Here is a 17,552-nt window from a genome sequence, read left to right as displayed (position 1 = left end):
AATGAACATCCCACACAACAGTTAAATCCGAGGTAGTGATGTCTACAAATGTGCTCTATTCCTCAGAGCTTCATATGTTCTAGCAGGTGATTTGGGTATGAGCATTATTATTATTCTGTAAACTATTTGTACCGTTTGCTTCTGTTCTACTTCACCTATAAAACAGTTTTATCTGGATGGTCATTTTTAGATGCTGAACAGTTTGTACCAGCCTGAGGATTTGTGTGTGATGGAATCTATAAAGCACTTGTGTAAGTCGCTCAGGTTAAGGGCCTTGCCAAATGCTGTAAATGTAGATTTAATGTTGATGGAATCAACCCACTCTAATGAAGCCTGTAAGTGCTTGGCTTGCTAGCGTTATCATTTGCGTCTTAAATCCATCCGAATAAAATGGGCATCAGTGACTCTGAAGCTCAGGTGGGGTATATTGAGCTTTGTAGCACTGTGGCATGTGCTGATCACTTCTCCTCCTCCACTCCTCCCTCTCTCCCTCCTTCCCAGGGCCATGGCAGGAGCACATCTGAAAGTCTTTATGGAAAGGAAGTGGTAATTGCAAGCAGCCTGCAACCTTCTGAATGGCCTGTTCCCCACTTCTTTGTTACCCCTCAGTCTCTCTCTCTCTCTCTCTCTCTCTCTCTCTCTCTCTCTCTCTCACTCACTCACTATCTGCCCCTACTCTAATCTTTGATGTCTCTTAAACATATTCCAAATCATCTGATAGACTGTTCATGTCGTGAGAGGAAGTAATGCCGGCGCTATCCTCATCAAAGAACTTTTTTTTTTTCACCCCAAGCCAAAAATAGATTTTAAATTTTTTTTCTAAAAAAAAAGAGCCAATCTCCTGTCCCAAGAATGGTGTAACTTGTGGATTATTTTATTGTTAATAACCTGAGCAAAGTGTGTGTGGGTGTGTATGAGATATATTTTTCATTACTTGGCTACACATCAACACACTTTAATAACAGAGTCAGCCTTGATGGGTCAGTCAGCCACTGGTGAATTGAGATGCATCATTTCCTGTCAGTTTTAGCTCTTTCGTTCACAGGGTGCAATTCTGTTAGTGTTTACAGGTGCCTATTTCGGTTTGATTGTTATTTGTCTGTCTGTCTGTCTGTCTGATGATTTTTCACATATCCTAAAGCCTATACAGGCTTATATATTTTAAACATCTAGGTGTCAGACTGTGTTCTGTACTGGTTTATACTTCATTGTATTTGTGCAACCTATTAACATCATACAATATGACTATTTTTCTCTCTCTCCAGAGACTTTAGTTGACCCTTGGGTGGCTGTTGGATAAAATATAAGCAGTTCAGTATTTAGAAGCTGAGCAGATGGTAGATTCCCCACAAGATGGGGCTATCATTGAAATTATGATTGAAATAGCTTTTGTGTAGCTAAGCATGCCGCAATGTTATTTTTTTTATCTGGGAGTTTTTTTTAATACATCTAAAGAAGAATAGCTTTGGTTATCTCTTCTAGGAATGAAGCAGTCAGCTCCTATTAGCTGAAAAGAATATTTAAGATTGTAGCAGTGGTGGTTCACAGCAATGGCATTTTTATTTAATAGAAAATTTGGGCAACTACAAATAAATTCCTTAAAGTCCTAAAATAAAATCCTTTTTCTCCCTTTGAGTAGATTAAACCTTTTCTTAAAATGATCTTTTATTTTGCTTGGTACTCTAATATCTCTTCTGAAAAGAGCCAAGCTATAGACTTCTTACTGTAACTCACCAGTGCTTTTGATTGGTCTGCTTTGATAAAACGATATACCTCTGAAAATCTACAAGCAGAGATGAAAACCGATCTCGTACGGAGTAGCTGAAAACACGCGAGACTCTTGAGGCTCTGAAGCCTTTAACCAGCTGCTTAAAGGCACGTGCAGGTTTTGGACACAGTCTGGCTCGATTTGTGTGTTGCGGGTTTATCATGATAGTCTTTGTGGAGCAAAAATGATTTGATTATTTATGGGAGAGAAGAGTTGGAAAGTCTGTGTCTGTGTATGCGAGAATTCCATCGTCCTGTCTGATTGAGCCCATGGAGGGGAAAGTGTCTGTAAGACGTGAAGCGGTTGCAGATTAGCTTGGAGTTCATAGCTCAGCAGCTCGCAGAAAGAAGTGATCTCATCTGAAAGTGACACAGCGTGCTGCTGCTCAGCAGTGACCTCAAGACAGAGTATTAAGCCTGGAGGGAACAGGCAGACAGATTGATACTATGTGCCTAGAAATGTGGTAGATCTCACACTCTCTCTCCTTTCTCCTCATCAGTTTCCAAGAACATATGAGACGGGGAAAATAGGCCAGAATTGCCAGTGCTAATGCAAAGCTACATCCATCATTTCACCATATGGATGTTCGCACACACTTTTCCATCAGTCCTTATAAAGGCTGATAAAAGGAAAACCTTGGGCAGAGCCATTTTCTTGCTGTCAGCAAGTCTAAATCCTCTTCTACTTCAGCAGCCACTAGGCTAGGCTACACCAGTATAGAGCAGTGCATTTCTGTGTACTACAAGGTTTCTATATGCCTTATTAATTTTTTTTTCTTGTTTGTTTGTTTCTTTCTTTCTGTGCTCTTTTAGTTATGCCAAAGCAGCTTTCTGTCTGGAGGAGCTGATGATGACCAACCCACACAATCACCTGTACTGTGAGCAGTATGCAGAGGTACCGTAACCGACAGCTTGTTTTATCCTCTCGCTTGTCTGTCATTATGTTTGCCTGGCTTTAGTTTAATGGAGCTTTCCTCAGTTGCATGAGACGCTCTGCACCAGTGTAGCTTACTGTCCATAAAGATGAGATAATTCACCTCAAGTGTCATGTTGTGCATCTGTGCACTGTGTTTTCTCTCCTAGGTGAAATACACACAAGGGGGAGCTGAGAACCTGGAGCTGGCCAGGAAGTATTTTGCGCAGGCACTCAAGCTGAACAACAGAAACATGAGGGCCTTGTTTGGCCTCTATATGGTGAGTCATGACTTGTGCCAAAGCTAAAGAAAAACAAACACCTCCTCTTCTCGTTCTGGCATATTGAGGTTCTGCAAGAGGAGCAGGGACTGTATTATGCCTCGGCAACTGCTGGTCACTGCTGACGCAGACCTTGTTCCTGCACCTCACCTGGGAAAAGCCCCCGATCTGCATCATTTCGGAAATGTAGCACTGCAGACTTTTTGCATGGCAATTTTTGTGTTTATGACGAAGATAAATAAACTCCCGGCAATAAAACAATGGAAGAGAGCCGGCCATCGTCCTGTCCAACGTGGACCAGCTGCTCAGCTTAGGACGTATCTGCGCTGAATAAGCCTTTCATCTGCGTATTTATTTAAACAGGAAGTTGTCCATTAACACCAATGCATCATTTGTAAGTGACTCCTGACATAGGAACACAAATAGCCAGCTGGGAGTAAAAGGAAGGCAGCGGACATGTGGGGAACCGCACACAGGCGTGCACTGTTCTTTTACACGCACGCCTGCGCACACACACACATAAACGTATGACTGTTGCAGGAGTTCAGACATGGCTCAGGCAGTCACACGACTTTGATGTGCTATCAGCATGTGTCACATGCATGGAAGGAACAGGAATAGGCCTCCGCTGTTGGCACTCGCTGCACTTTACACGTCCAGCTGGCTTCCATACTGTTGTTTTATGCATGTCTTGAGGTACTCTGATAGTCCCAGTGCCCGCATTATCTTAGTATGTAGAGTGTTGTACCTAATATTAGTAACAGGCATGCAGGAGCATTAAATTTCTCCACTGATGGGCATCTTCCTGACAAAATATCTTGTAATCATGAGGAAAGGTGATATTTGAGTTTCACAAACATGCTATACTCTGTCAGAATCGGAGGAGTATTAGATTAATGCGCAGTTAACATTTCAGCATTATCCATGGAGAGGACTTTCATAGCCAGCTCTTTCATGGACTCCTCTGGGTTTTGCAGTGTGTCACTGGCTGCACTAACATGGGAGTGATATGGGCTTTGTGGTTGTCAAGGAGAGAGCTTTGGGTGGCGTGGAGTGTATGATTCACATTGTACCGCACTAGCCACATGCCGCTTCCCAAGCGTTCGTGTCCCTGTCAGCACCATTTATCTCTGCGTATGGAGAGACGAGGCTGCACTAAAGGACATGGCACACCAGGGCTTTTAATGCAATCAGCAGGGAAACACTCATTTTTTCCTCCCTCTAAAGACCGTGGTATCTGAGCTTTTTTACCTTTCATGATTTACCGCTTGTTTAAACTGAGCAACTTTATAATCTCTCTCTCCCTTGACTCATGCATGCATTAATTGTAGATTTTTGATCCCCCCCAAAAAAAAAGGAGTATTGGCATTTATTCAGATTTGCTTTTTATCTTTCTTACCTTCTAGTCAGCGAGTCACATTGCCAGTAGCCCTAAAGTGAGCGCGAAGGTAAAAAAGGACAACGTGAAGTATGCTGCCTGGGCTGCCTCGCAAATCAACAGAGCCTATCAGGTAAGACACGTACAGTTACCGTTCTCTCTCAGCTCTGCCTACACACTGGATCCACTCTCTGCACTCTTGCCCAGTCGGGCTCAGCTAATGTATTGACTTAAGCCCACATGGCCCAGCATTTTGTTACACAGCTGTTCTATGTTTGTTAAAGCACTGCTATCGATTCCCCCTCGGTATGAATCATACCAGCCTGTGCCAAATTTTGGTGTCAGGGGCCGGTGAGAGGAAAATATGCACCACTAACATCAGTAAATAATAGAGGGGAGTAGGGATACTGGGAAAGGAAAAACTGAAGTGCTGCTCAGATGGTATCGCTGACATGGTTTATGCTGTTGCTATGGCACATGGAGCGTAAATGTACATTTAATAGTAGTAGTAACTACCATCAGGGCAACATCTATTATTTTTGACAATTAAATGTGTAATAAAGAGGGTCTTATTTAGCCCACACACACTTAGTGGTACCCCATGTGTTCAGAATACTCCTGTTAAAATCCCTAACCCCCTTTTCATGCTGTTAGTGGGGGTTTCAGCATTATGACCCTTCAGTGATAATCTGACTTTTCCGAGACAGAGAACCCATTAGACAGTATAAATGCAGGACATTTAAGAATTTTAGATAATGCGAGGGATTACAGCCATTTACTTTTACACTGACGTAGATCGTGCTAGCAAGCCCAGGTTTTCTACACACCTGAAGCTTTTTTTTTTCCTTCCAGTTGGTCTTTCCATCTCCCAAAAGTATTATCAATCTCATAATCTCATGATGCATATTAGTGTCAGTGGATGGCAGGTAGAATTTCCTCACTAAAAATAGCTGGTATCAATCTTTCTTTCTTCATTTCCCCAGTTAGTCAGTTAGAACCATCTGTTTAAACCTGATAGGAAACCTGGATTTAAAGAAAAGGGCACTGGTTTAGGATGACGCTGTTTTTGCGGACAAAGCCTCGTCAGGGCTGAGAAAAATTCCTTTCTTAAATTCTTTGCCTGCTCTGAGACGAGTTAAAATCGACTCCCCTAGCCAGCATGAACTTTGGCTAACACAAAACATTTTCACAGTAAACTGTGTGTGGATTTTTTATTTTTTTTTAGTTAAACACAGAGCATATGAAAAGCCGATGTGGCCCAGGGGCTGGTTCTGGTGGTGAAAGGGAATATTTGGATATTAATGTCAGGATAGTAACAAACACTACTGCACCCTTATACTTGTCTCCGTTACCTCTGATGAATCAGTCGAGGTGTGAAATATGGAATGCAGTTGCGCAATCTTTCAAAAGAATCTGCTTGCTTGTATTTTACACTCAGGTGTGTTGTACTCACTTAGTGTCATTTAGCAGTAAGAGAGCTGAGCTTTCCTTAGCCTTTACGCTCTTTTGAAGAGACGGATCGTCTGCCATGCTTTTGATGTTAGTTAAATGACATCTTCCCGTTAAGCGGTGTATGTCAGCTTGATGGATGTTCTAAGGTGTGTTAATGTCAAGAGGTGTACAGGACCGCCTACCTGGTGTTTAACCTGCCTTTATGTGATGGGAGAGTTGGGGCAGTAAGTCAAAGAAATGACATACTAGTACCAGTTACCGCAGTTGTTAGAAGATCAGTGAAAATTGTTGTGACAAGGCTTTGTCTGATTGCGAAACCTTTAAATGATACGGCTCTCCTGTCAGTTAGTAATATGTTCCCCAGGCTATAAGGCAGAGTATTGCTGGGGCATAACTGCAGCACACTTCAATAAGCTTTCCATGACTAAGGGCTGTAAAGAGTTTAACAGTGGAAGGAAGCATATTCATTTTTGCAATACTTTTATTTGTACTTCAAAAGACTTCAGTGCAATAAATGGTGCTATTATTAAATTGTTCTGTTCACATTTCTGTCACGCTGATGGCGTCTCATTGCAAACGAAATGCAGTGGTGAAGTCTTCTTCACCCAGCGCATATGAAGTAAAGGCGACACGACCCATAGATCATTTCATTTCATCTTCATTCAAACTGTACTTAATGTGCATTTATGTAGAACATAACCTCCTACTTCATGCTGGCTACAAATATAAAAAACAATGAAAAGTTTAAAAAACACAAGCTAAAAAGTAATTGGATGGAAGTGATTTATACATGATGTGCACAGAATAGTAAATGTTGAGATGTAATAAAAAAATATATATGGCACCTTTCTCGTACTGAATCTGTGACAGAAATAAAAGTTAGGACAAAATAAATGGAGCAAAAATAAACAGGACATGAATCTGAAGCATATTCGAATCAGGATTTGTAGTGGTATAATAGTGAAAAGTTGCATGAAATAATAAAGGAGAAATAAAATGACAGGATACCTAGGCAGGAGAAAGTGGGACATCGTACACATCAGCTTGGGTGTTGAAGAGATGTATTTCGAGTTGAGGTTTAAAATCAGAGATATAAAAGACAGACTGAAATTATGAACAAGTGAATTCCAAAGTTTGGGTCTAGGGGTTAGAATTTGCAATTTGCAGTATGATAATCTAGTCTAATAAATATCCAGTTTATTGTGGTATTACTTGACCATTAAAAAGAAAAGACAGAGTCTGATGGTAAAAATGAAAGAAAACAGAACTATAAAATCTGATTGACTATACAGTACCTTTTGAAAAGACCGGAGCAGAAAAGTCCTTTGGGATGCACCTGTGAAGAAGGCATCTATTGTTAAAATGGATAAAACCTCCCTAAAACACCTCAAGTCTCTGACAAATCGTGTCTGTTTTATATTTCTGCCAACTAAACTCAGCCGATGGGAGACGAATAAAAAAACTTTCTTGTAGCTGTTTTACAAAGCTGCAAGAAGGAAGGAAAAAGCATCTCTCATTCTGTTGGATGTAATGCAGCTGTTACCAAAATGTCAGTTCAGCTGGGATATATGTTATTTGAGGTTATTTCTACTGGACATTTTAGATTGTTATACAGTGTAATCTTTCAAGACGTATGCAAACACAGTCTATAAAAAATTTCTAACGTTACTGATATGGACAAAGCTAAAATCCCAGAGACACTGCGGTAATAATTATATTACCCCAGCTCCCCATGTAAAACTAGTCCAATCCAAATAGGACTTGGGAGTCATGACACTGTAACAACCCTACTGAGAGCTACAAGCTTCTTTTTAAATTTAGTGTGTTGGAATAGTTGCATTAGGACACTAAGACTCTAGACTTTAAGACGCTCACATGACAGAGAAAGCAGCAGTGTCCGTGTCGCACATCAGCCTATTTATCCACCAAGGTTTTCCAGTGAGGCAGTACCATTTTTTTTTTTTTAAAGTGTGTTTGTGTGATGAGAGAAGGTGGGGAGGAGAACTCTATTCCTCTGGGGCTAATGAGTTATCAGTGAGGACGCAGAGAAACGCTGGTGTCCGTCCAGAAACAGCATGGCAGTGTGCTCAGCCATGCTCTGTCTGTTTCTAGCGCTGTTTACCCAGTGAGTTCACTCTAACTACATGCTCCTCTCCTTGGCAAGTGCCAGCGCACCCACAGCTGTAACACAAACACACACACACACACCTCAATTGGAGAGAGCGCTGAGCTAAGCAATGGGCATATGTCCTCTGTTTCTCTGTATGGTTTTCAGAAAGGCTAATGAGGAGAAATTGAGCGCAGGCCCTTTGGCCTAATTTATATGGGTCTGCCGTATTGCTGGGTGGAGGGATGTGGAAGGCTGTGGCATGGCTGAGGTGGTCATTTTTGTCCCTTTTTTTTAATAGGGCAGAGGAGTGCTTAGGGTTTCTTGGGATGAGTCATACTGGATGGAGAAATTGTGTATGTGAGAGGTGGCATGTTTGGGCAAATAACCATTGACCAATAAGTGGTGACTCATTAAGATTTGTTCCCTCCATACATTGTTCACTATGTAGGGCAAAAGAAGAGAGAAACGCTGACCTCCGAGACTCAATTAGCAACTCAATTAGGCCACGTCAGAGCAGAATCCACAGGGGTCAGAGAGCTGGCACTAAACCTGTGGAGCTGTTCCATTCCTTATTGCAAGCTTATGACTTCAGTTAACTGAATTCATTTGACACATTATTCATCCTTTAAAAACTGGATCCAGTATGTGCAGTGAGATGGAATGTTTTTAAATACTTGTCATTTAACATAACCTATTTGTAAGGTGATCTCTCTTTCCTGTTGAATCAAATGAACCACAAGGTCTGTGTTAAACCATGATCTGTAGAGAACCATTTATGAATCAGGCGATGTCCTTGCCTCAACCCTCTATTCTCTGTCAATCCCCTCCCCCTCGCTCCCCTTCTCCACTGTCTCTCAGCTCGCCGGCCGTGGGAAGAAGGAGAACAAATGCTCGATGAAGGCAGTAGAGGAGATGTTGGAGTCCATGCAGATCACCATGTCCTAAGCCTCAACTCTCTCCTCCTTAGCCTCGGTCACCACAACAGCATGGCAGCTCTCCCTGCACACTGCAGCCCAGCACCACCCACAAAGCGGAGCGGAGTGGACCACCCCGACCGACCCCGCCACATTCTCCCACTCTGTTTTGTTTGTTTTGGTCCCCCCCCCACCACCCCCCCTTTTACAGTTCTTACTTGTCCAACAGTCCAGCCTTCAAGGACCCCCAACCATTCCACATATTATAATATAATAATATATATATAAATTATTATTTATAATATATAATATTATATATATAAATCAGTCAGTCTTGAAACAACATATCAAGGGCTGAAAGGTCAGGAACTGGGAAAGAAACGTACACAGTGGTAAATAGGTGGTATACAGATACATGCCTGGGTGGGCTAATAGTGTTTTTGAAAATACAGGTAGATGATGAATATAAGATTAGGTGTGCTAATGTGAATAGACAATGAATGATGTTTATAGGAAGGGCAGGGTGTGGCTTACACTGAAAATGGGTATGTGCTCTGTCACTTCTAGTATGACTTTTCGACTGTTCATTTTGGTCACCTGTCCTTCTAATTAAAGAACGTCACTATTTGAACAACATGCATAAGCCTCAGTGTCTGAATGTACTGTTCCATCTAAGACGTGACTGGTGAAGCATGCCTCACCCGTTTAATTTCTTTTCCCTTTTAAAAGGTTGCTTGGCAAGTCCTTTTGAGTTGACCAGCTGCTCCCTGCTTGGCTGATCGTCATCTTTCCACATAATGAGAGAGCAGCAGTTAAGAGCCTGAACACAGTGCTCCTGATTCAGAACTGACTTTTCACATCAGACCACCCCCAGACCACTGTGGTGATAATGGTAATAAAGAGAATAATAATCACTATAACCATGTTCATATAATCCGCCCTCAGCTAACTATTTCTAGAGAGGCAAACTGGCTAAGACTGTGCTGTAACCCGCAGCCACTGTGGAGGCATCTGCTGGAGCACTTAAGTTTATCTAGCATTGAAATGAAGGTCACAGCTAGCCCTATATACTGATCATCCTACTGTAACTTCTGGAAATCAGGAAGCACTAAAGTTCTGCCACTAATTGAACACCTGGATATATCTAATACCTAAAACCAAAAAAGTTTTCTCTCGTGAGAGTGAGCACTGCTGAAAAGTAGGTCTGGTTTCCTACCACGTTGGTTTGGTTTGTAATTGCTGAATCACGTTGGGGCTAAATGAGGGTCTTATTTTCTCACTCACCCATGCAAGGTCAGCTGCTACTTCCATCTCTTTTTTGTTTATTAAGTCACAGCAATTGTCTCATAATTTTACATCCAGTCTGGTGGAAAAGTTGAGCGTTGACTTTATGGCTTCTCATTTTTTGTCACGTAGCAAGCCAGCGTTGTTGTAAAGGGGTCGAGAGCCCAAAGTAGCAGCGGTGAAACCCATATACACGTCAGTTTTAATACTTTGGTCAGTGGATGTGTCTGCGTTTAACTCTACATTCCATCCTACCCAAGCCAATGAAAGCCCAGAGACTGACAGAGTGGTTATTTTTACATGAACCACTGAGCTGAAGTGTGCCTTTTGAAGAGCCATCAAGGATGTTTGACTGGAGAGACAATATCATTTACATGGGGGATCCTGAGGGATGAGGAAGTGAATGGTCTTTCTTGTAAAGGTCATTAAATGCTTGTAAGTGGTTTGTAAAAGAACATGTCAATCACTCTGATGTATGAATGATATGTTTGAGAATTGGAAACCTGGCTAATGTTAACGCAATAGTGCCATCTGTAGTCAGGGGGTGGGAGGGTGTTTCCAAAATGGGGACTTGAATATCTAGTTGACTCTGCCATAACTGAAAGGTCATGGTGTGAAAGCCAAAGCATTTTCAAGTAATGCAGTTAAGTAATGTTAAACACCTGAGAGAAATATATGTCCCAAGTAGACTACATGGCCAAAAGTATGGGCACACCTGACCATGATACTTTAACATCCCATTCTAAAGACCTGGCATTAATATAGAGTTGGTTCCCCCTTTGCTGCTGTAACATCCTCCGTTCTTGTGGAAAATCTTTTCATTAGATTTTGGAATTCTGCTTGGCAACATTCGACCAAAGAGCGATAGTGAAGGCAAGGTGTCCTGTAGAGACGTCAGTGATCTATTTCTTCCCAAAGGCGTTCAGTGGGGTTGAGGCCAGGCCTCTGTGCTTGGCCTCTTGAGTGCCTCAAGACTAACCTTGGCAAACTACATATTCATGGACCTTGCTTTGTGCACAGGGTCATTGTCATGCTAGGACAGTTTTGGGCTCTTTAGATTCATTGAGGAAACAACTTCATGCTAAAGCATATAAAGACATTCTAGACAATCATGGTCTTCCAACTTTGTGGCAAAAGGTCTACATATAGAATTCCTGTTCAGGTGTTCAAAAACTTTGTTTGCCATAAAGTGTTTATATACAATTTTGGACAGCTCCTACTAGAATGATTACTAAGCAAAGATTTTATAGTTCCTTTAAGTATTATTTCATTCATTCAAGCCTCTTTATCTCAGTCAGGGTTGTGGTGGATCCTGGGCAATATGGGACACACACACATTCACACCTAGGGACAGTTTAACCTAGCCAGTCCACCTGCCAGCATTTTTCTGGACAGTTAGAGGAAACCAGAGAACCCAGGGGACATGAATGTGGACGTGGAGAAGAACCATGGATCTGGTTCAGGCAGCAATGATACCCACCTTCATTGCTCAGGTTGTTTGTCTGAAAGGTAAAAAAAAGTGGGTTTTTCTGAATTGTAACAATGGATTTTTGTAGTAATCTTGTTAACTGTACTTGTACCAGCCCTTATTAGTCATTTAGTATTCTATCTTGGCCTGGATTGTCTGGAAAGTGTATTCATGGAAAGCAGGTGATTCTAAACTGGTCGAGCAAAATGGATGTCTGCTTTGCATTATACATTTCAAACCCCTGCAGATTCACCCCAGTGGATGACTCAACAGTAGTATTAATCACTCGTGCTCTGTGTGTCATCACCACATTGACCAGCTTTTAGAGAAAAGCTGGTGAGGGTGTGAGAGAGAGTCACTGTGCTCCAATAGGATTTTTCACCATGAGAATACTTGGTAAATAGCTGACGATAGCCTGCAAGTCTCTCCAAAACTACACACATTGGACACATTTCCCAGAGAAAGAATAAAATGGTACGGAGTCGGTCAGTAGCTGTTGTACAGCCATCGCTGCTTCGGGGAAGAGGATAAAAATTCAGTTTGATCAAGCTTATTTCTTCTTTTAATATATATAGTCTTTCTCTAGTTTCCCACTCAATAACAGTACATTGATTTATAATGCTCAAGATCTGAGTATGTAATGCAGTAAAGTGAGTAGTATAAGGCATGACTCTGCTATTAAATACTCATATGGTTTACTTTTGTCCGGTTTCTTTCATGCACAGAAGTTCGATGCATCTTGGTTGAATTCCATCACAACGAGTTTAATTTGATAAAATTATTTTCTTTTAGACTCTCCTGTTCAACGTTAAATGCAACTAAATGAAATTTCCTGGAACGTTTTGTTCTCACAAGCAATGACCTTCCAAGAACAGAGCAAGCCATGAAAAACAGCCCAGATGCTTTTGACCAGAAGCTTGTCTTGTGAGTTTACCCCTCATTTACGGAATTGTCCAAGCATTTAAGCAATACCAAAGCATATTCACTACTGTGTAAGATTATTCCAGACCTAACTGATTTATTACTGGACCTGCTTTACAGTGGCTATTTCAAGAAGCAGTTCAACGTTCTCGGAAGGTCTTGGACGTATTCTGCTTAGAATGCCAGCATAACCCATATATCATACCCAAAGCATTTATCATATTCATTTATGGACATTTCCTTCTACTCCTTCTACTGAACTGGATATGGTGTGATGCCAAATGAAGTTTAAACTACAGAGGTTCTTATATTGTATAAATATTGGATATGAACAGTTTTTTTGATATGATCTGGATATAATCTGATTTAAGTGTAAATGGGTTAATTGTACAGGACAAAGATCTGAATGATGGAGTAAGCAAAAAGCTTGTTCACACTGAAAATATCACAGTATGTGACACTTCTCGATAATAAGCAATACTTTGCTTTAGAGACTATTCCCATACTGTTAGAGAAAGCACAATAATGGGCAGGTTCAACAACCACCCAACAAGCATGATGTGTTCAAGAGCAGAAAGAGAGACATACTGCACTTCAGTACACTGTTATGATGTCCACCATAATACTATAAACCACAAATTCTCTCAATAACCATCAGCATGCCTCGAAGACATGCAGCTTGCCTTCAAGAGGTCTAAAATCTGAAGAAAAAGTAAGTCTGAACTTCGATTGAACTTCCTGGGTGAATGTTGTTGGTAAATACAAGATGGGGTTATCATGGGGTAGCACCTTTTGCCTGGTGCTCAGGTTAAAGTGTGTTCAGCTCTTACAACATTACTCATATAACACTGCTCTACAAATTTTGTTCACCCATTCACATATTTTGCTGATTTGTTTTAAGTGAAAACAACAAAAAATGTCTACAGCAAACTGTTTAGGGGAAAAAAAAAATTAAATAGTAATTCTGGCGTGTGCAAAAGTATTGACACCCCTCCAGTTGCAAAGTCTCAGAACATGTTATGTCGTAATTTATTCATTCAAATGTCAAGAATTGTCATTAGGAGAAAAAAGAGACAGCAGAGTATAAGACTCTTCCTAGAGTATAATAAATTATTTGAATCATAGGCTCATTTAACAAGCTGATACCTAGAAAGCAGGGGTGGGGGGGGGTGTTGTAAATATAAATATGAAGCGTTCACAATGTCCACTGTCTGAAATGATATACATAGAGGTCCAGATTTGAATTATTTGTTATATAATAAGTCTTGTTACCTAATAATAATTATGATCCTTTTCCTTAAATGATGAAACAATTTAATAAGTTTATTGTGCAAAGTAGTAATTAAAGTGTGTGTGTGTGTGCACGTGCGTGCATGTGTTTTTCAGCATTTAAACTAACAACCACATTATTGATGGCCTCCACATGTTCTGAAGATAACTGTGGATATGCATGGTTTGCTTTACCAGTAGGCTGTTCAGATTTCCTCATGAAAGACTTTCAGCTTTTCCACAGAAACTTGAGGTAATTGGCCAACGATCATTTAAACAAAAATGATAATTGAGAGATGTGGAATGGGTTAAAAGACCCTAAAGATATGATCTAAACAACCTTAGCCCATTCTGTCCTTGTTTGTTCCCTCAGGCAAATTCTCCTGCACATCTGTAGGGCATACAGCGTTCAGGGTGACAGTGCGGTCATGTTGACTCTCTGTGCTCACTGTGTTGCAGGCCTGTCTTTTAGAACAAGGAACGGCAGAATTTCAAGACATGATATGATCCATCATGACAGTGAGGATAGGTAACACATATGCATCACTCAACCCTGTTCTTTTAATCCACATTCTTTGGATTCGGCAGCAGTGTTTTATTATTTTATTATTCTATTCTTTATCGTCCTTCTCATCACAGCTCACATGGAGCAGTACAGCTGCGGGGAAATGAGGGCAGGCAGGCAGGCACTCTTTCCGTGGAGATGCGAGTTCAACAGATTAATGTTAAAACATTGGTGCAGAGAACACACTGTGGCTTCTGCTATGTCTAAATAGTTGGCAGGCTGCAGTGGCTACCATCTGTTTGCGGCGAGAAAGAAATGGCAGAGTGGTGACCGCAAAAAGGCAAGGTAATCGTGATGGGTTCCACTGAGTCTCTGTCTTCCTCCACAATCATCAGCAACACGTGGCTAACTGGAGAAATTACTGTCACAATTATCCCTCAGCTGGGCTTAATACCATCTAAGCTAGGCATGCTCTCTCTCTCTCTCTCTCTCTTTCTCCCTGCTTTGCCATTTTAGGCATTTTTGGCCTTAATTGGTTTTGGACTTAATGTTTTGAACTGTTTTCCAAATAATTTCTTAGACTAAAAGCCACAGTTGAGTAAGATTTATGCTGGGTAGGCAGAATAATAATCTCAAACTTCTCAAATATTTGACCCAAAAGTTAAATTCTAAAGTGGATTAAAAAATGAAAATCAGTCTAAAATCTGCTGGCTTTTCATTTATCCTTCCTTCTTTAGTAACCATTTTATCCTGGTCATGATTATGAAGTATCCAGCAGTCTGTCCTGGAAACACTGAGTGCAAGGTGGGAGAATTTACTCTGGGTTGGATGCCTGTCCATAACAGAGAACCGTGCACACACTCACACTTCACATCTTGGTGCAATTTAGCACAGACAGTCCGCCCTGGTTTTAAACATTGAGAGGAAAGCCATTCAAACATGAGGAGAACATGCAGACTCCACACAGACAGTAACCCACAGACAGTAATTCTAGCAGTGGCTCAAACGCTTAATGCTCTGGGTAGCTGATCAGAAGGTCGAGGGTTTAAGCATTGCCATGCTGCCACTGTTGGGCCCTTGAGCAAAGCTTTTAACCCTCTCTGCTCCAGGGGTGCTATTTCATGACTGGCCCTGCACTCTGACCCCAGCTTTCTAGAAGAATAAGAATTTTGCTGTAGTAAAGTATATGTGATAAATAATGGCTTCTTCTTCTAACCTGAGCTCAGGAGTGGACATGGGACCCTGGAACTGTGAGACAGCAACACAGTGCCACTGTGTCACTCAAACTGTTCTTCATTTGAGGAATAATGCAATTTTACTTTTATATTACTTAACTAGTTCTTAAATTGTTATTGCTGAGGAGTTTAGCTACAGGATATGGTTTCTAATGAGAGAGGCTTTGTTTCTGAGCACTTTCATTCTGTCATCTTCAGCAGGTGCATTATCCTGGTCACATTGCTTATTAATAAAATGTCTTCAAATTAGTATGGGATGCTTCTTCTCCCATGTGCTTTCTCCGGTTTCTCCAATTTCCTCCCATTTACCAAACAAATGGCAGTTGATGGATTGACTGTGCGTGAATGTGTGCTAATGTGTTTGCATGGTTCCCTGCAATGGACTGATCCAGGATGTATTCCTGCCTTGTGTCCAGTGTTCCCACAATAGGCTCTGGATCCATCGCAAATCCCTGACCATGATAAAGCAGTTACTGAAGATGAAGAAATCAGTGAAGGTAACCAAATGTCAGTGCACTTGAATGAAATTTTAGTCTCCTAGGTTCAGTGCACAAAGATCTTGGCTGACCGACTATGTTTGGGGAACGGAGGAAAATGTGTAAATGTAAACCTTCCCACTGAAAACTTTTTTTCTTTACTGTTGAAAGAAACTCAAAGCATTGGTAAACCATTCAAATATTACACTTGTGTTCAACCAAATCCGAATACCTGGAGAGGGTAACACTTTTCGCAACTTTTGCATTTCAATAAAAAAAAAAATCAAAACCCAACAAAACACTTGTATTTTGGATTTGGATTCTGCCTGTGGCATGAGCTCCATATGCATTGGTTTTGTTCTGAGGGGGAATGTGGGTGCCAAAATTTCTTGGACAGGGGGATCACAGTCCTTTGGGGCCTTTTGGTATGGGAATGGGAAGAGCACAGGGCCTTGCTACGCTCAGGAAACCCATCCCAGTTACATGTGTACTGTGTTAAGATTGACCACTTACCCCTGGCTCAGCATGGGATGTAATCAGAAGAGATTTATGAGCTTGGCTTTGTAACCCCAAACGTCTTGGAGACAGCCCTGCCATTTTTCACCTCTGACAGATCAGGCACTGACATTTTTCACATTGCTTGTCTTAATGCTTGGCTCTCCATAGTGACGCAGAACATCCTTCTATGTTTCTGCAGAAATCAGTGGAAGCGGTAGAAGACACTGGTAGGCTCTCTGTAACACAACACTCTATGACCCACAGTAAGAAACCCTAGAACACTAGCATTATAAAGATAATATCATACATGTTGCAGATCTAAGATCTCATGTACCGTAAGCCTATGCACAATGTTGTGAGCTTTTGTCATTTTTTTTAAACAGTTGAATGTTTGTCTAAAATGCAAGTGCTGCTAGAAGCCATTCACATGACATGTTTTTGTTTTTAAAAAGACCAACCCATGCAGTAAAAGTGAACATTCTAAAGGTGTTTATGGCTCTGGCATTAATTCCAGTATTGTATCTTATTGTTTTCATGCATGGAGCGAACTACAGCCGCCCAAATACATCACCATCTAGAAATCTTGAATGCATTAACCATATTTTATTCACATTGCATTTCTCTATAGTCCGCTATATATTATTATATGTTTATTATATTTCATTGTATCCTATTTTTATTATGTGTGTGTCCTTAGTGTGTTGTTGGCTCTGCTCATTGTTTCAGTATGGGAGGAGGAACTAAGGAAAAACATTTCACAATATTACATCACATATATGTTTTATATATATATATATATATATATATATATATATATATATATATATATATATATATATATATATCTGCTTATTACCTATATCTGTTTAGGCAGGTTTGCATTATTATATTATTACTTTAACTGACCAAATATTACTTATTACTTAACTGAAACTACAGTATGTGGTTGGCCTTGGCCTTAGTAATTGTAGCCTACATTTTAAAGCAGCTTTCATAAAATATGAAACCAGCAGTTCTAAACAAAATTTAATCTAAGAAATCTAACAGAATTGACTTTAATTCACAAAGACAGGAGAGCAGA

The 17,552-nt window shown here is 40.7% G+C and overlaps 1 protein-coding gene and 1 long non-coding RNA gene across 2 annotated transcripts in view; both read left to right on the top strand.

Annotated features, from left to right (window-relative positions):
• emc2 (ER membrane protein complex subunit 2) overlaps nucleotides 1–9,451 on the top strand; it is a 29,338-nt gene extending 19,887 nt beyond the window's left edge. The window contains exons 8-11 of the mRNA XM_058393358.1: nucleotides 2,581–2,662; nucleotides 2,851–2,961; nucleotides 4,368–4,472; nucleotides 8,760–9,451. Coding sequence (XP_058249341.1) covers nucleotides 2,581–2,662; nucleotides 2,851–2,961; nucleotides 4,368–4,472; nucleotides 8,760–8,846 — 385 coding nt within the window. The 3' untranslated portion in view covers nucleotides 8,847–9,451. The remainder of the gene's footprint in view (nucleotides 1–2,580; nucleotides 2,663–2,850; nucleotides 2,962–4,367; nucleotides 4,473–8,759) is intronic.
• A 4,257-nt stretch (nucleotides 9,452–13,708) lies between these two features.
• On the top strand, nucleotides 13,709–17,158 carry LOC131358321 (uncharacterized). Its single transcript, XR_009205370.1, has 3 exons — nucleotides 13,709–14,010; nucleotides 14,217–14,286; nucleotides 14,397–17,158. It is a non-coding gene; the product is annotated as an uncharacterized LOC131358321 (long non-coding RNA).
• The last annotated feature ends 394 nt before the right edge of the window (nucleotides 17,159–17,552 follow it).

Source organism: Hemibagrus wyckioides, linkage group LG01 (assembly GCF_019097595.1).
Source record: "Hemibagrus wyckioides isolate EC202008001 linkage group LG01, SWU_Hwy_1.0, whole genome shotgun sequence".
NCBI lineage: Eukaryota > Metazoa > Chordata > Actinopteri > Siluriformes > Bagridae > Hemibagrus > Hemibagrus wyckioides.
The sequence above is the reverse complement of the archived record's forward strand: the minus strand, read 5'-3'. Positions and strand labels throughout refer to the sequence as shown.